At 35.8% G+C, this 20,072-nt stretch overlaps 1 protein-coding gene across 1 annotated transcript; it reads left to right on the top strand.

The window, feature by feature from the left end:
* The first annotated feature begins 7,528 nt into the window (after positions 1 to 7,528).
* Positions 7,529 to 19,525, top strand: LOC132600442 (uncharacterized). Its single transcript, XM_060313615.1, has 7 exons — positions 7,529 to 7,859; positions 10,024 to 10,079; positions 10,160 to 11,064; positions 11,912 to 12,107; positions 12,230 to 12,415; positions 12,538 to 12,914; positions 18,902 to 19,525. The coding sequence occupies exons 1-7, from the start codon at positions 7,696 to 7,698 to the stop codon at positions 19,043 to 19,045; spliced, it is 2,028 nt and encodes a 675-aa protein (XP_060169598.1). The 5' UTR covers positions 7,529 to 7,695; the 3' UTR covers positions 19,046 to 19,525.
* The last annotated feature ends 547 nt before the right edge of the window (positions 19,526 to 20,072 follow it).

The raw sequence follows: 20,072 nt of genomic DNA on the forward strand, positions 1-20,072 counted from the left end.
AGAAAATGATTGGGGAATGCTCATTTTATAGGTACATGTTACGTGTAGAAATAAAAGTAAGGGTGCTGTTGTAGCTTCTAATTCATGGACGCAATTGCAATTTTAAACAAAAATGTTGGAAGATAGACACGTCAATCATGAGTCATGACCAATTTTTGCCCCACAAAAATATTAATTTCACTCTTTGATTTAGCACCCAATCATACGAGATTTTTTTTTTATTTTTTTTTATATATAATTATAGTGTCTGTGTCGGCTTGCATGCATCTCGACTAATTTTACGTGATACATGCCACCTCTCACTAGCAACAAGTATCGGGTAACTGTGTCGACCAAGACTAGAAGATATGGAAGAAATAATACTCCCCCAGTGTCAATTTATGTGATGGAATGCGGGAGCACGAGGGTCAAAACACTTACGTTTGATTAAGAATACGAGTGCAGGTTTTTCAAATCTTTTTAGATAAAATTTACATATTTAAAAATAATATTGTGAGTCAAAATAGTTAATGTTCAAAATACTTTAAAAGGTTTGAATTGTTTGACTTCTCAAGAGGCAATACCTTCACATAAATTGAACTGAACAGATCATATAGAGATTATTTTTATAAGATAAATGACAGTATATCTTAACAATTACTATATTTTATTAAAAAACGAATAAATTGTGACTCAATGAATAATATATGAATTCAATAGCCTGTGTAAAGTTGCAAGTTGATGTGGGGGATTAGTGGATTACTATATTCTATTAAAAATTGACCCGTTTCTGTGTATCATCGAAGAGTAAGGAAGTTGTAAGATCAGCAAATTGTGGTTGTTTATTCTTGGTTCTGAATAAAGCAGATTTCAAAGAACTTACTGCAAACAATTTATGCATTTTTTATAGTAATGTCCTGAAAATAAAAATATGAAAATGGAAGAGCAAAGTGAGAAGATGATAGGGAAATGCTCATTTTATAGCTCAAAGCTTACGTGTGGGAAATAAATTCTGATTGTTAATTTCTAATTCATGGACGCAACTGCAATTTTTTTTAACAAAGAGCAGAAGATAGACATGTCAATTACTCACTCCGTTCATAATACGCGGTGTTTTTAGCTTATGCATACGTTAATAAATGGCTCACTCCTAAAAATTATTAGTGTTTTTACTAATCTATTTCTAATTAAATTTTATCTCTTTTTAAATTGTCTCTTTCCTAGAAAAACTACTTAATGATTTTTTATTATGTTAATAAGGATAATTTTGGAAGAATAAGAACAATTTCTTCTTGAAATCCTAAAACAACACTTATTTTAAAATAAAATGAAAAGCCTAAAACACCATTTATTATGAACGGAAGAAGTGTGACCTTTTTGCCACCCACAAAGAATATTTAATTTATTTTATCTTAGTTTAGCTCCGCACGTAATTTAAGAAAGAAAAATTGAATCTTGTAATCTTAAACTAAAAAATATAATTTAATATAGTAATATATTCTTAAAATTTTATGATCTTAAATATGTCGGGTAGGATGGTTTATGTCGGGTAGGAAGTTGGGTATAAAGAGTTAATATTAAATATAGAAAGTGCTATTTTTTTTTAAATAGACTAAAAAGGAAAGTAAGATAAACAAATTGATACAAAAAAATCTTAATTTCACTCCTTAGTTTACACCTAATCATACGAGATTTTAATATTATAGATATTATTTATACGGTAGTGATATATTGTAGTAGTAATTATTGAATAATAACGAATAAATTGCTATACAATGAATAATATGGACTGCTTTGATCGTAATAATACTTAATAGGTAGTCTTTGTAAGAGGGGGAGGGTTAAGAATAACCCAGTGTGACATATTATATAGTTAGAGAAACTTTAAATGATATCGGATGAAAAAGGATAGGCTTAATATCTAGATGGACCCTTAAACTTGACATGTTTTGTAAGATAGGCATATAAACTTATAAGGTGATCAGATAGACACTTAAACTTACTCAAAGTGTATTTTTCAAGTTTTTCAGTTGTTTTGAAAACAAAAACTATATTTTTCAAACACTCACAATTTCCATGGCCAAACAAGCCCTAAATATATCACAAAATATTTTTTTTAAAATGCAAAAATAAGGCAAACGCATATACATGAGACTATAAATGTGCACTTAAACCAATAAATACTCGTTAATCGCAATTTTGCAGCTTTCAATTAACTCGGTTTTTTTTTTACACTTGAATAATTAAAAAACAATAACTTTAACCAATAAAAATCCTTAAAAAAAGAAATTTCAAATTAAGAAATTTCTTCTCGGCTTTACAGTTTTCTTAATTTGAAATTTCTTTTACACTTGAAATACTGAACTTAGAAATTTCTTAATTTGAAATTTCTTTTTTTAAGGATTTTTATTGGTTAAAGTTATTATTTTTTAATTATTCAAGTGTAAAAAAAAAAATCGAGTTAATCGAAAGCTGCAAAATTGCGATTAGCGAGTATTTATTGGTTTAAGTGCACATTTATAGTCTCATGTATATGTGTTTGCCTTATTTTTGCATTTTAAAAAAAATATTTTGTGATATATTTAGGGCTTGTTTGGCCATGAAAATTGTGAGTGTTTGAAAAATATAGTTTTTGTTTTCAAAACAACTGAAAAACTTGAAAAATACACTTTGAGTAAGTTTAAGTGTCTATCTGGTCACCTTATAAGTTTATATGCATATCTTACAAAACATGTCAAGTTTAAGGGTCCATCTAGGTATTAAGCCAAAAGGATAAGTGTTTGGTGAGTCATCGATTATTATCCAAGACTGTAGCATTTTGATGAAGTCATGTGAATCGTTGTGTTAAATTGTTTAATTTAAGAGTAATTTTGTCTTTAAATATTTATATTCACGTATTGCTATTACATATATTATTATATTGCATTATATTCGATACAAAATAATATATTGTATAAGTATACCGATATCAGTAATAGATTCCCGATTTAATTGGGCCCCGATACGAATACTGAAATTCTCTAATTTTTAGTTCTTAATTTCACATAGCTGATACGAAGTTTAATACTGTACTAGAAACTGAACCATATGTTAATTATGCAAAATTTATATATTCATTATGCGCTATATTATTCTGACGATTAATATTATACAAATAATAAGAAATCTATGCAAACCCAATGTGTATAATAGTATTTCAATTTATGTGGACAATTCAAATTTCGAGAGTCAAATAGTTTGATTTTTTTATTGTGAATTCGGATATGAAATCTTTAAAAGTTTTTTGAAATAAAATTTACATATTTGAAAATTACGTAAAAAATATTATAAATCAGAATAATTGATAATTCAAAATATTTAAAACATATATGAAGTAATTACTTTTAAAAGAAGACTTGTTTGAATCACGAAATTCAAAAGTTATCATATATAAATTGAGATAGAGACAGTAACTTAATAGATAAACATGTGAGCCGGAGAAACACGTCATCTGGTAAAGCTCCACTCCAAATAAGTGGATGTTTATGTTTTTATTGTAAGGTGTGAAGTTTTTAATTAATTATCACATGCGGATAGAAGATTGAGCAAGATTTTAAAAATGTGCTCATTCAGAATTCAATTCGTTTGATATTTAGTTAGGTTATTTAAAAATACGAGACTATGTGTATTTATTTATTTATTTATTTTTAAAAAGGAAAATAACAACTAGAGTAGACAGACAGTGAAGTCATCCCATGTTTTCTATTTTGTGAATATTATATATTTGGAAAGGTTTCTATTTAAGAAGAAGAAGAAGTGGACCTTATTTTTCCACAATATAAATATGGAAGTTTGGGTTTCAATGTACCACGCAAAGCCTACTATTTTGAGAGTTAAATGGTAGCTTTTGTCCAAAATATCGAGAAAGTTCTATTGCATATATTATAGGCGCAATACACAGATAACTGTATTTAGACGCTCAGACTACGGTATGTTTCAATCGAGCAACTAAACACATATTTTTTTTTATTAGATAATTTTGATTCAAATTTTGAAAGAACTTTTGCATTTATTGTCAAGCACTAGTTAAGTTAACCACAATAAACATGTCATCTCTTTTAATTATATACATCAGCCTCAATTAGAGCTTGAAGTTTTGCAGCTTATGCGTATAATTGAAGAATGTGACATATTTTAAATGGTTAACTTACTTACATAATGTAACTTGGGAGCACCCGATTTCCCCCCCTAAATTTGATGTAACTGTCTTTAATAGGAACACTTTATCATGTGTTTAGGTGCTCAATTGAAGCAAATCATAATTTGAGTGTCTAAAATTAAATTTGCTGACTAATTCAACGGATCATGTATGTATTAAGTCTATATTTTACTCTCAAAATATAAATGCTCATGTGATAACTGTGAAGATGCTACAAGAATTGAAAATTGTTGTGGAAAACAATTTCAATCCGCTTTGAAATCTGCAGTAAGGACTGCATTGAGGTAATAAATTAATTAATTAACTTGATAGACATTATATCACTTACCCAAAAAAAAAAAAAAAATGAATGCATGTGCTTAATGGACAGATTTGGAGGACCACTGCTAGTTGTATAGCTTCGGAAAATAATATTGCATATATAGAAAATAATACTGAGGTTAAAATTAAATGTTTATATATACTATTATTATTATTATTATTATTATTATTACTTTACTAGTATTAATAAGAGTCTAGAAATTTTTTATTTTGTGAGTCACATAACAAACACTATATATTTGAGACTATGGGTGTGTTCGGTATGAAGGAAAATGCTTTCCTGGAAAATGTGTTCTTGAAAAATAAGTGAATTTCTATTTATTTTCTCGTGTTCGTTTGGATAGCTAAAAATAAGTGAATTTCTTACTTATTTTCTCATGTTCATTTAGTTGGTAGAAAACATTTTCAGGAAAATACCCACCCAAGCCCCACAACTCCACCCCAACCCCACCCCTAATTTTTTTTTTGAAGTATTTAATTTTTTTCTGAATTTTCTAAACCACCACATCCCCCAAACCCGGTGTGGACCCATCCCACACCAACCCCCACAACCACGTACCCCTCACCCTCAATTTTTTTTTTTTGGAGGGGGTGGTGGGGTGTCTGGAAAAGGGGTGGGGTGGGACAAAAAACCAAAAAAAAAAAAAATCAAAACTTTTTTTTCAAAACAAAATTAATTTTTTTGGGAGGAGGGGGGGTGGGGGTGAGGCAGGGGTAGGGTGGTGCAAAAAACCCAAAACAAAAAAATTCAAAACTTTTTTTTCAAAACAAAATTAATTTTTTTTGGAGGGGGTGGGGTGGTGCAAAAAACCAAAAAAAAAAAAAATCAAAACATTTTTTTCAAAACAAAATTAATTTGGGGGTGGGGTGGTGCAAAAAACAAAAAAAAAATTCAAAACTTTTATTTCAAAACAAAATTATTATTTTTTTTGTTGGGAGGGGGTGAGGTGGGGGGTAGGGTGGGCTGGGCACAGGGGTCGGAGTGGGATTGGAGCAGGAGTGGGGTGGGGTGGTGCAAAAAACAAAAAAAAAATTCAAAACTTTTTTTTCAAAACAAATTAATTTTTTTTTGGGAAGGGGTTGGGGGTGGGGCGGGGGTGGGTGGGGTTTGATTGCGGGAGGGGGTGGGGGGGGGTGGGTTGGATGGTTGGTGAAATGCACTTATAGACTTATTTTCCTACTTTTATTAGGGAAGTCATTTTTCCCATTTTTTAGGAACTTGTTTTCCTAAAGAAAATGTTTTTCAAAATTTTTGATCAAACGAACATAAGAAAATTGAAAAATATTTTCCGAAAAATGTTTTCCTCCATACCGAACACACCCTATATTGTTACTTGACAAGTTGACACTTGCTTAAAAATAAGTAATGTTAAATTCAATACTTTTTTTTTTAAGTATGAACCTGTCCAATATACCACACCTTCCACAAAATTAAGCAGATCCTTTCTAAATGATCATAGTCTATTTAATCCAAATGAACGGGGCAAAGCCCTTAACCGTAGCTTTTCGAAAAAAAGATTTCAAATATAAAATTAGAAAACAAAACTTTGGTACTTTATGACAGGAGAACAACAATGCCATTGAGCCTTTAACTTTTCGGAAAAGGGCCAAAATTATCCCTAAACTTTAAAAAATAGTTCATTCATACCCTTCGTTATACCATTGGACTACTGGTGCCCTTATTGTTACACTTTGGAGAAAATATGCCCTTATATTAAACGGCCTGCCACATGTCACTGTCACAGTGGCCAGACCCATTTTCCCCTTAAAAATTCACCCAGATCAAATAATCCTGATCCGACTCATCACCCATTAAATCACCCAACCCGTAAATATTAGTTCAAACCCAAATAACCCTAAATCAAACGCTACTCTCTCTCTCTCTACCAAAAAAGGCCAACCACCTCTCTCGACTAAAATAAAGCTTTTGCAGAAGGTTCTTCATAAACTCCATCAGCTTCTTTTATCTGCTGCTGTTGTTATTGTATTATTCTACTCTTGTATTCTCAATTTTTTTAAGGTTGGTTGCGGATTGTTAGGTCTTAATTGTTGCCTGTTGCTGTTTTGAAATCTATGGTTTTGCCCAACGTTAGTTGAGGTGTCTAAGTAAAAGATTTTGACGATCACAGAGGACCGCTAATGGATTTGGTCTAAAATGAATCTAAACTAAAGTGATATTATATGTGATATAGCGTGATTTACTACATCACTCCAACAAACAATTAATACATTCAAGGAAGTTAATTAACTTATCGCGCTGACCTTCGATTTAACGGAAAAGGGTCAAAATTACCCCTGAACTTTGAGAAATAGTTTATTCATACCCTTCGTTATACTATTGGGCTAATTATGCCCTTACCATTATACTATGGTCCAAATTTACCCCTAATCTAAACGGACTACCACATGTCCTAATCCTAGACGTACTAGTGTTGTATTTCACGCTCCTAACGTACCAAGTGACAACACATACCAGTTTAGACTTAGAATTAATATGCAAAACTTCGTAAACTATCATTGTTTTGAAAGCTTCATACTTAAATTATGAGGTATATATTTCTATTATCCTTGAGACCTGAATTATAATTTTGTTAAATTTTAACCCCCGAAGAGACGAATGACAAAGTTTGTGATGACTTTTTGAATGACGCGTAGAAGGTGAAAAACTGATGTCATATTGATTTTTTTTTAACGATCCATAATTCAAATATAAAACTTGTAAAACTCGAATAATTTAAGAGTGTTTTTAGGTATTAATTCTAGAATAATACATTAAATTTCGCATTACTTATACGAATATTACTATGAAAAAGTAAAACCAAATATTATGTACTCCCTCTATCCAAATTTATGTGACACCATTTCCTTTTTAATCTGTCCCAAAAAGAATGTCACATTTCTATAATTACAAATAAATTAACTTTAAAATTTCTCTTTTACCCTTAATGAAATGATTAGGAATATAATAATTTGTGTGTATAAAAGAAAAGCTAAATCCTGAAAATTATTTTTTCCACTACTCCCAATTCCCAAATCCAAACCAAACCAAACTCAAATTAAAATTTCGTGAGTATTTATAGAACCCAAACCCAAAACTCTTTCCCTCGCCTCTACTACACAACCTCTTTCCAACTTCAAAGTTGCCATTAATGGCTATTGTAGTTTGAAACTAAACCCTACAAAATCACTTGAGAATAATGAGCTCGGGTTCACCTAAACCCTCAAAATTCGCGGTGTATCAGAACCCAGCCTTTTCTGCTGCCTTAACAACTAATAGCCTTCGTCCTTCCAAATCTACTTTCGTATTTATACTCACTCTTTCCTTCGCTTCCAGTTCTCTTATTCTCAGGAGTTTTTCTAGGTACTAATTATTTTTTGTTATTTTATTTAATTGCATTGTCATTTATAATTAAATTGGAATTTAAAATATAGTTGTTGTTGTTGTTGATAAAAAATAGTCAAACTAAGTGTGTGTGTTGATAAACTTGGCTTCAGTGTGCACAAGTAGTCACTTCAACTTGTATAAAGTTGAACAAGTAACCACAAATGCTGTGCCACGTCAGTGCTATGTTAGCATTTGTGTTTACTTGTTCAACTTTATACAAGTTGAGGTGCCTACTTGTGCACACCCAATGTTGGAAGGGCATACTTGCAAGCTAAGGCCAAGTTTAAGGGCGTATTTGTGTATTATGCCTAAAAAAAAGTGTGTATGTTTTGAAAATTTTAAACTAGTTTTGGTAATTTTATTTACTTTGCAAATTAAACTGGAATTGAGACATAGTTTTTCTAGGTATTAATTTGATAATTTTATTTAGTTGCATTGTTTTTTAATATTAAATTGGAATTGAGACATAGTTGTTGTTGTTGTTGATGATAACGACCTCAGTAACACGTGCCAATGCAGGATAAAAGAAGAGTGTGTGTGTGTGTGTTTAGGTATTTTGTAACTTGTTTCGGTAATTTAATATACTTGCATATTGAATTGGAATTGAAATATAGTAGTTGTTGTTGATGATGATGATGATAGGAGTTTTTCTAGGTATTGATTTTGGTTATTTTTATTTAGTTGCGGTTTTCGTTGTTATTTAGATTAAATTGAAATTGTAACGTAGTTGTTGTTGTTGTTGTTGTTGATGATAATGACCTCAGTAACACGTGCCAATGTAGGATGACTTAAGAGAGTGTGAGTGTGTGTGTGTGTGTGTTTGTGTATGTGTTTAGGTATTTTTGTAACTTGTTTTGGTAATTTTATTTACTTGCGTATTAAATTTGAATTGAAATATAGTAGTTGTTGTTGTCGATGATGATGACCTCAGGAGTTTTTCTAGGTGTTGATTTTGGTTATTTTTATTTAGTTGCGGTTTTCGTTGTTATTTAGATTAAATTGGAATTGTAAAATAGTTGTTGTTGTTGTTGTTGACCTCAGTAACATGTTCCAATATAGGAGTTCTTCAAGGTATTAACTTCGGTTGTTTTTATTTACTTGCGGTTATCGTTGTTATTTGTGTTAAATTGGAATTGAACGTTGTTGTTGTTGTTGTTGTTGATGAGCCTCAGCTACACGTGCCAATGTATGATTTTATGAGCCCGTTTGGACGGGCTTATGGCTTATTTTGGCTTAAAAACACATTTTTAATCTTACTCAAACACTACAAAAGTGCTTAAAAGCTATTTTGGCTTAAAAGCACCTAAAATAAGCCAATCCAAACAGGCTCTAAGTCTGTTGGACTCACTATGTGTTTGTGACAAACTAAGTGTGTGTGTGTGTGTGTTTTTCAAAAAATTTAATTAGTTTTGGTCATTTTATTTGCTTGCACTTTTCATTGTTATTTATATTAAATTGGAATTGATCATAGTTGTTGTTGTTGTTGATCATGATGATGACCACCTCAGCTACATGTGCCAATATAGGATTTTATGTCTTTTGGACTCACTACGCGTTTGTGATAATCTAAGTGTGTGTGTGTGTGTTTTGAAAATATTCAACTAGTTTTGGTAATTTTAATTTACTTGCATATTAAATTGGAATTGACAGATAGTAGTAGTTGTTGTTATTGATGATGATGATCTCAATAACATGTGTCTGTATAGGATTATAAATCTATTGGACTCACTATACTTTTGTGACAAACTAATAACCTGTTTGGCCAAGCTTCCTAGAAGCCAAAAGTGTTTATTTTAGAGAATTAAGGGTTTTGGCCAAGCTTTAAGGAAAATATAAGTGCTATTGAGTAGTAGCTGAAGCTGACAGAGTAGCTTTACTCCTGAAACACTTTTGGAACCTTGGCCAAGCACAAATTCTGCTCCAATTTTGGCAAAAGTGCTTTCCAAATTGATTTACCAAACAAACTTCTATTCTCCAAAAGTACTATTTCAAATGGCACTAATGACAAAAACACTTTTCAAAATAAGCATATTTTAGAAGCTTGGCCAAACAGGCTATAAGTGTGTGTGTTTTGACGTTTTTAGCTATATATAGTTATTGAGCTCAACTAATAGATTTATTTGAGTTTGAGCAATTGTAGGGAAAACGGGATTGCCGACAGCCTGAAATTCAGATATGTTTCTCAAGAAACTGCTTGTAAGTGATGTAGTCCTATTCAGTTGAACTCACACACTGCTGCATAGAACTTGTTACTAACGTTTTACCGTTACTTTCAGGTCTTATTGTCAGACTGATTCAGGCTTTTGCAGCCGTAGTCTTGTTTGGAACTTTTCTTGCCCTTTTCAAGGCTATTTATTTATGTACAACGAAGACTGCTGATGTGTCAATTGTGTCTCCGGACAAAGGAACAACGGAGCATGCTCGTCTGACTAATCGACAATTAGGGCTTTTAGGGATTAAACCAAATGTTGAGCAAACTACTACGGAGTCTCTGAAGAGACCTCCCAAAGCAAGAAGTGTCTCAGCCTCTCCATCAGAACCCCTTGTCCCTGTTCATCAGCCAATTTCTAGTTCAAACCATTCATCTAGACTTAGTAGTGACAAAGGTAGAACTAGTAGTGGAACTAAAATACCATCTTTTAGCACCCCGTCAAAATCACCAGCTTCGCCATCCTTGTATCTTGTTTCAGCATCTTCCTCTCAATCACCTTTAATCCAGTCTTCACCGGGTGGGGAACACTTGGTTGCCACCCCTTGGTCGAACAAGCGAGCTACTTATCATAAAGAGATTGTGACGGAGGAACAGTTTGAAAAGTTCCTGGCTGATGTTGATGAGAGAATTACTGAATCAGCAAGCAAGTTGGCAACTCCACCGCCCACTATAAGTGGGTTTGGTGTAGCCAGTCCTGGTAACTTGCCCAGTTCCACGAATACTTCTGGAACTCCAAGAAGTACTCCTCTAAGGCCTGTTAGGATGTCCCCTGGTTCCCAGAAGTTCTCAACTCCACCAAAGAAGGAAGGCGATCTACCACCTCCAATGTCAATGGAAGAGTCCACTGAAGCATTTGAACATCTGGGGATTTATCCACAGATCGAGCAGTGGCGTGATCGACTCAGGCAATGGTTTTCATCCATGCTGCTAAAGCCTTTGCTTAACAAAATTGATACTAGCCATACGAAGGTGATTCTTGCTCCCACGAAACTTTATGCGTTCTCTTTTTATTTTATTTTCTGTTACTTGTTGCTCTGCCTTTCTCTCCTTCACTCATGTGTTTTCCTCTTCTTGCCACACTTGATGATCTTCCTGAAAAGACCTAAGTTCTGATCTAGACTACTCTTTCCTGCAATGCTGGCCATTGATGTCAGTTAGAGCTCCTTAGGTACTAGCTTCACATTTATAGTGTGTCCAAATGACCATGATAGACTGGGTTGTAGCATAATACATCACATGGATGTAGTAGAAATGTTCTTAAGACTTAGAATTCTTTTGATTGTTTGCAAAAGGAAAAAAGAAGATTTTCTTGATTAAATAACCAAAAATAAGGATGAAACGTAGCAGTCAAATTATGTGCGTCAAGCAATATTAGAAAAATTTAAGCTAAGATTACAAGCATTGTAGTTTATCTATCTTTCTGGGGAGCACTGGACTGAAAAAAGTAAGGGCACAGGTGGTCCAAAAAGAATTAAATGAAGTTGCTCATGTCAGAAGAGGTGGCTTTTATTTCACCATGTATCTCCTCATTAGCACCTATTGTTTATCGTCATATCATAATTCGGAAAGACAATTGAAACATGTTGATACCTGTTATCCGGGATAGGAAGAATGAATTTTCTTTGCTTTTTCTCTTTTAACTTTCAAGATTATGGAGAAGTGTTTCTCATCTTCAGTACTATTTTATATACTGATTGGTCCACTTAAGCATGTATATAACCTATAAGTTATGAATAAAGAGTCTTCCATTTATCAGACATGTGTTCAAAGGAAAGGGAAATATAGCCATGTCATTCATGCTTAATGATGTGCTCAGGTTATGCAAGCTGCCGGCAGACTAGGCATTACAATCACTGTCAGTCAAGTTGGAAATGAAACACCTGATACTGGGACTGCTGCTATATCTACTACCGGGAGGACTAATGAATGGAAACCCACATTTTCTGTTGACGAAGACGGCTTACTTCACCAGTTGCGTGTAACTCTTGTCAATGCTCTTGATACTTGCATGCGTAAGTCACTTCATCCCTTTAAGAATATGAGTCTTGCAATTCATAATTCAAGTTGTCTCTCATTGTTTGACGTGCCGATGTAATAATTCTAAATTATCTTGTTGCTGCTTCTTTATTTGCAGCAAAGTCAACTTCTGGAGGTCTTCAAGCATCCTTGCCGCAGACCTCTATGATCCCTATTTTACAAGAGTGCATCGATGCCATCACTGAACACCAAAGGCTTCATTCATTAATGAAAGGAGAATGGGGCAAGGGATTGTTGCCACAAAGCGGTGTCCGTGCAGAATATACAGTACAGAGGATCAGAGGTAATTTGACAGTCAACTTTACTTTGCATGTCTTGGATCTCCATTATTGGAGCAGAGTGAGAGATGAAGTATGCTGATTCTATCTGTGTTGCATGACTGATCTGGCTTTAATTTCTTTGCAGAACTTGCTGAAGGAACGTGTTTGAGGAACTATGATTATTTGGGCAGTCTGGAGGGGTATAAGAAAGGAAACAATAAATGGAATCTCGAGCTTCCAACCGATTCTCATTTGCTCCTATATTTGTTTTGTGCTTTCCTGGAGCACCCAAAGTGGATGCTGCATGTTGATCCTACAGCTTATGCTGGAACCCAGTCTAGCAAAAATCCATTATTTTTGGGTGTCTTACCTCCTAAAGAAAGGTTCCCTGAAAAGTATGTAGCTGTTGTGTCTGGTGTTCCTTCTGTGCTCCATCCAGGAGCTTGCATATTGGCTGTCGGAAAGCAAAGTCCCCCAGTTTTTGCCCTATACTGGGATAAGAAGCCTCAGTTTTCTCTCCAGGCAGGTTTTTTTTTTTCTTTTTTCTTTTACAAGATGCTTGTTGACTTATTTTATAGCACCCAACTGCTGTCGGGACAACTAACGTCTTTTGGGCTTCTAACTTCTGACATATCACAAAAACCAAACGATGAAAGCCTAAGAAATATGGCCTTATTCAGAGTGCTGCTGATTACTTTTAAGCGTAATAGTGCTGCTGTTGCCACAGTAGTATTCAGGTGGTTTTGGTAGTTTCATAGTAATGATAATTGTTAGCGGAAACGTAAAAGCAAGAACACAAGATTTAACGTGGTTCGGATCAAAATGATCCTACGTCCACCAGAAAACAGTTGCCTTTTTATTATTAACAAAGGAAGGGGAGATTTCCCAATTACACTTAAGAGAATTGCTCTCACAACTCTCTACTCACTACAAAGGATTGTATGAATTTTGGGATGCTAAACAAAGAAGAATTGCCTCTCATATTTTAGGCATAAAATGACTTGGGCTCCAAGTGTGCTACATGAGCTCTTCAATTATCCTCCACATCTTAGCATTCTTTGGCTCCAAGCAATGCATCCTTTGGCTCCAAGTAATAGAAAATCATCCAACACATGAGTTTTTCTATCACATAACAAAAACCAACTCTTTCAATCTCCACCTTGGTTTGCGTTCCGAGCATGCGTATGAACAACTTTGGCCAAAACTTTTAAGCTTACTGGGCAACCCCGTTGTAAGAAACAAGAAGAATCAAACCATTGTTGAACATACCACCTCTACACAGCAACTGTTCTCTCGGAGTTGCATCAGTTGATGCGTACTCCCGCTAAGTCCTTGCAGTGTGCAAACTTAGCGAGCGGGACTATCTTGGTCAACTTGTCTGCAGCGTTATCGTCTGTGATAACCTTCACGACCTTGATAGTTCCCTCTTCAACATCTCGAATAAAATGAAATCTAACATCAATGTGTTTAGTGCGCTCATGAAATCTTTAATTTTTAATCAGATGAATAGCACTCTGACTATCACATCTGAGGGTTGATCCTGCTGAACCAAACTCAATTCCGCCACCAAACCTTTCAACCAGATAGCTTCTTTCACCGCCTCCGCTGCTGCCATGTATTCTGTTTCTGTCGTAGACAAACTGACAAAGCGACAATTGACTGAAAAGTCGATTTCCAACTAACGGCGCTGCCAACAAGAGTAAAGATGTATCCAGTTGTGGACCTCCTTCTGTCAAGATCCCCTGCATAGTCAGAATCCACATAACCGAGAATTGAAATACCTTCACCACCTTGTTGAAAGGTCAGACCAACATCAGAAGCTCTCTTGAGATATCTCAATATCCACTTGATAGCTTCCCAATGCCTCTTTCCTGGGTTGGACATGTATTTGCTTACCACACTTACAGATTGAGCAATATCTGGACGTGTGCATACCATAGCATACATAATGCTACCAACTGCGCTGGTATAAGGAACCTTTGACATATGCTCCACCTCATCTTCGGATTGAGGCATTTGTAACTCTGACAGTTTAAAATGAGGAGCTAATGGTGTACTTACAGGCTTGCACGTATGCGTATTGAATCTCTCGAGAACCCTTTCAATGTACCTCTTCTGAGAAAGATGTACAACACCGTCTTCTCTTGAAATCTCCATACCAAGAATTTTCTTTGCAGCTCCCAAATCCTTTACGTCAAATTTCTTACTTAACAGTTTCTTTAAAGCATTTATCTCTGTAATGTTGTTAGCAGCAATAAGCATATTATCAACATACAACAGTAAATAAATCATTGAGTTACCAGACATCTTCTTGTGATAGACACAGCTATCAAATGCACTCTTTGAGAATTCATGTGTAGTCATGAATGCATCAAACCTTTTGTACCATTGTCTAGGGGATTGCTTCAAACCATACAAAGACTTCTTCAGTTGGCATACATGATCTTCTTTTCCCTCAGCTAGGAAACTTTTAGGCTGATCCATATAGATTGTCTCTTCTAGATCACCATGTAAGAAAGCAGTTTTGACATCAAGCTGTTGAAGCTCCAAGTCAAATTGTGCAACCAATGCTAGTAACACGCGAATTGAGCTATGCTTCACGACCGGAGAGAAAATCTCATTGTAGTCAATTCCCACCTTCTGACTGAAACCCTTTGCAACCGATCTGGCCTTAAACCTAGCATCTTCCACTTCTGGAATTCCCTCTTTCTTTCTGTAGACTCATTTGCATCCAACTGTCATCTTCCCCTTTTCCCTTTTCACTAAGACCCGTGTCTGATTCTTGTGAAGAGACTCCATTTCTTCCGTCATGGCTAACCGCCATTGTGCAGCATCCTTGCAAGAAGTTGCTTCAATATACGAGGAGGGCTCAAGATCCTTAATCTCTTCTTTTGCAGCTACGAACGCATATGCAATCAGATTTGCTTGGTCTATAAGGCGTTCCGGTCTTCGTATCTGCCTCTTCTCCCTTCCCTTCGCAATTGTGTATGGTTCATTGACAACAAGTTTTTCAAGATCTACATCTTTTGACTCATCTTTAACCTGAGTTTCTTGATCCTTTTCCTTGGTAAGCTCCACCGGAAGCTCCACCTGCTCGTTGTTCTCGTTTCCTGAAAACTCTACAGAAACTTTACGGGGATCAAGCATAGAGGATTCATCAAAGGTGACATCTCTACTAACTATAAATTTGAGTAAAGACAAATACCAAAGTTTGTACCCTTTTACTCCATCCACATACCCTACGAATATGGCCTTCTTAGCCCTTGGTTCAAGCTTTCCTTCATTAACATGATAATAAGCTGGACACCCAAATACTCGTAAATATGAATAGTTAGAGGGTTCACCTGACCATACCTCATTCGGAGTCTTAAAGTCAATCGCCAATGCTGGAGATCGATTGACAATATGAGCAGCAGTGTGAACTGCTTCAGCCCAAAATACTTTGGACATTTTGACTTGTAGGATCATACAACGAGCCTTTTCAAGAAGAGTTCTGTTCATCCTCTCGTCAACTCCATTTTGTTGTGGGGTGTGCCTGATAGTGTTATGTCTTGAGATTCCATGAACCTTGCAGAAATCATTAAACTTTTCACTGCAAAACTCCAAGCCATTGTCTGTGCGAAGATAATTGATTTTCTGCTCCATTTGATTCTCAACCAACATCTTCCACTCTTTAAATGCTTCAAAAGCATCACTTTTTGCCTTCAAAAAACGTACCCAAACCTTTCGTGAGAAATCATCAATAAAAGTTAGAAGATACCTTTTTCCGCCCTTCGATGGAAGTTTAGAGGGACCCTATAAATCTGAATAAATGTCGTCTAGCACCCCTCCGGTCTTGCGCTTGCCAGTGCTGAAGCTGACTTTCTTCTGCTTCCCTAGAACGTAGTGCTCAGAAAATTCAAGTGTGATGATCTTCTCACCTTTCAAAAGGCTACGGTTGCTCAACATCTCCAGTCCACGTGCACTCATATGACCCAATCTCATGTGCCATAATCTTGCCTTGTCATCATTAGACATTTGCAGAGCCAACAATGGTGCTTCCTGCCAATGTGTAAAGGCCATCCTCCAGCTTGCCTTTCAGAATGACTAAAGAACCTTTAGTCACCTTCATAGTTCCTCTTCGCTCATGTACTTGTAGCCTTGTTCATCTAGAGTACCCAGGGAGATCAAATTCTTCTTCAGATCAGGAACATGACGGAGTTGTGTAATAGTCCTCCCGGCTCCATCATGGCAGCGAACCCGAATTGAGCCAATGCCAACTATTGCACAAGTTGCATTATTGCCCATTACTACGGTTCCTCCATTTTTCTCATAGCTGCTAAACCAGTCTTTTCGGAACGTCATATGTAGAGTACAAGCAGAGTCTAACGCCCATTTGTTTCCATAACTTCAATTATTGTTTGATGTTGTAAGCACCTAATCATTATCAGAATCATGTACCTGTTCAACTGTGGATGTACTCGCCTTTTCCTTGGACTTTGACGTTGGGCAATCTCGTTCAAAGCGCCCCTTCTTGCCGCAGCCCCAACAATCTGCATTCTTCTTGTTCACACGAGACTTTGATTTGTGCTTTGATTTGCTCCTTCCCTGTTGGCTAGTCCGGCCTCTCACAAAGAGCCCACTTGCCTAATCATCTCCGTCTCCTTCAAAATGCCTCTTCACATCACTAAAGTTAAGTGCTTGCCGCACTTGCTCAAGGTTGATAGGCTCTTTGCTATACATCATTGAATTCTCGATATCACGATATCCTGAAGTCAATGAAAATAGCAAAGCACATGCAAGCGTCTCCTCGTCCTTTTTAATTCCAGCAATTTGTAAGTCCGTGACAAGTTTATTGAACGCGTTTAAATGATCTTGTAAAGAAGTACCTGACCCCATCTTAAATGTGTGAAGACACCGTTGTAACAACATCCTTGTTGTCACCGATCAGTCCTGGTAAAGCCCTTGTAGCTTGTCCCATAACTGCTTGGCCATCTCTTCGGTACTTGTACTCACCACTTCACAAAGTACGTTAGGTGCAAGGGACAGTTGGATTACACTCAATGCATCCCCTTCAATCTTCTCCTTGTCGGAAGCTGATGTACCATCGGGCTACTTTCCGTCAATGGCATGGATTGAACCTTCCGTCCGTATTAACGGCATCATCTGGATCTTCCAGATATTGAAGTTGTTGCGCCCACTGAATCTATCGATTTCAAACTTCATGGAACTCATCTTTGCTTGTTCTTCCTCCTAGGATCTTCAAAGATTCCTAATGCTCTGATACCAATTGTTAGCGGAAACGTAAAAGAAAAATCACAAGATTTAACGTGGTTCGGATCAAAATGATCCTACGTCCACCAGAGAACAGTTGCCTTTTTTATTATTAACAAAGGAAGGGGAGATTTCTCAATTACACTTAAGAGAATTGCTCTCTCAACTCTCTACTCACTACAAAGGATTGTATGAATTTTGGGATGCTAAACAAAGAAGAATTGCCTCTCATTTTATAGGCATAAAATGACTTGGGCTCCAAGTGTGCTACATGAGCTCTTCAATTCTCATCCACATCTTAGCATTCTTTGGCTCCAAGCAATAGAAAATCATCCAACACATGGGTTTTTCTATCACATAACAAAAACCAACTCTTTCAATAATAGATAATACCTGTCGGGAAAGGTTGGCTGTTCGGTAATCTTATCTATCTAGAGATGTTGAAAGTTTTAGGTCCCATTATGATCATCTAAATATAGACACCAGGAACATCAAAATTAACACCGTATAGGTTTTGCTGCACAGTAGTGACACCTATTTCCTGCTTTCTCTGAAGGACTAGGAACAAAGTCGTGGTTGCTAATTTGCAGGTTCCACAATAATGCGGTCTTTGTCAAGTGTTACCTGAATATCGATCGCATGAAGCTGTTGGTAGTCCTAAGACATCAGATTATGCTCAGCCCTTGCTTCAAAGACTTGACCTAGTTACTATGGACAATTGGGTTGGTGGTGTTTTTAGATAAAGGTTATAGTCGAAATGCAAGCTAACTGTAGATGGAAACGCTCAGTGGAAACATTAGGTCTTTGTTGGTGGAGACTTCTTTCTTGCGCTGGTATGGGTCATAAATGGCAGTTAGGAGTGAGCAGAAAGTGTTTTCGTACCAAGGAAGGAACAGTTTGATCATTTGTGCACATAATATAGTCACGACCCTACCCTATTTTGTTATGTCCTACGTTAAGTTTCCTGTGTTTCTTATCAGTTTCTGCACATTTCAGCAATTATATTCTCGTATCAAATATTGTATGTTCCGTCGTATGAAATACAACATAGAGTTAAAAGATGGTTACTCGCAGTGCACATTTTTCCCGACTTGTTCTTAGGGTAATATACCGTGTGAAAAACAGTGTATCAGCACTGTATCCAATAATGGCCAACCCCATCCTCTACCTCCCGTACACATTTTTACCGTCTGCATTTTTTCTGTATCAATGTGGCACGATCAACCTTATAGCTTACGTCTCTTTTCTCTTTGCAGGGGAGAACAGCACTTTGGGATTCTATCTTGCTACTGTGCTATAAAATTAAGGCTGGGTATGGAGGGTTAGTGCGGGGCATGCATCTTTCTTCATCAGCATTGGGCATTCTCCCAGTTCTTGATTCAGAAAAGGACGACTGCTGAACTCGAATCCACCCAGCCTATGCCATAAGCCTTTTGCAAACTGTCGAGATGTGAAGAACAGCTGTGTGTAATATTCTCGCTGTAGCTGGGTAATATTTATCCTGATTCCTGAGATAAGGCCCAAGGGTATCTCTATAAGCGATTATAGTTTCGTAATTCTGGCCCTTAAACAAAGAATCAAAGAGTTTCTGTAGACGTGCTTTCAGGCTCCTAAACAAAGAATCAACGAGTTTCTGTAGAGGTGCTGTACCGTAATTTATCTCATAGTAAATGTATTTACGATCTTTCTTGCATATTGCCGAGGTTCAGTAGGATTGTAGCCGCTAGTGGACTTCAAACGCCAGTTTTAGGAGAAATCTTTGTTTGCTTGTTGCAGATTTAAAGGAGTTCTTTGGCAGTTAGACTACAGGGTTGTAATCTAAAGCAGTTTGCTGCTTCTTAGTTCTTACAACCACAGAAATGTGAAATTACGTTCTCTTTTGTTTCGCTGTTACAGTGAACTAGAAAGTGATGGTAAGTTTTTCCTAATACAAAAAAAGTTAAACGTTTTGTCAAAAATGACTATGAGCCCCAAATAAAGTGATCTTCTGTCTAGTTACAATTTAATTTTAATAAAAAGAAATATATCTTAAAGATTTCGTGTTTTAACAACCAACCGTCACCTCTTGCAAGAGATAGCCAGGTCACTAGTAGTTCTTCCAAGTCTTGGACCTACCTACCAAGTTGTATTATCAATCTGAAATCCGGATATTAAACCTCTCACGAGATGTTGACAATAAAACATTATCAAATGAAGCGGTCAGCGGGCATATCTTTAAACTTAGCGTCGCATATAGTTTCCAACATAAGTCCTTCGATAACCTGCCAAACATTTCGGCTCAAATTATACACCATAATTTCAATTTCTCTATATTCAGAATCTATCACAAAGTAATTCTATCGGTGTCACAGGCTGTTTTTAAATGTAAGTTTCTTTAAACCAACAGCAGGGTATTTTCAAATTCTTGTTCATTACCCACCAGACTGG

This window comes from Lycium barbarum, chromosome 6, assembly GCF_019175385.1.
Source record: "Lycium barbarum isolate Lr01 chromosome 6, ASM1917538v2, whole genome shotgun sequence".
Lineage (NCBI taxonomy): Eukaryota > Viridiplantae > Streptophyta > Magnoliopsida > Solanales > Solanaceae > Lycium > Lycium barbarum.

Bases quoted from the DNA above. Each gene is read 5' to 3' on its own strand.
- LOC132600442 (XM_060313615.1), top strand. From the start codon at position 7,696: ATGAGCTCGGGTTCACCTAAACCCTCAAAATTCGCGGTGTATCAGAAC. The intron at 11,065-11,911 runs GTGATTCTTGCT...TGATGTGCTCAG, and splicing joins TTGATACTAGCCATACGAAG to GTTATGCAAGCTGCCGGCAG. The intron at 12,915-18,901 runs GCAGGTTTTTTT...TTCTCTTTGCAG, and splicing joins AGCCTCAGTTTTCTCTCCAG to GGGAGAACAGCACTTTGGGA.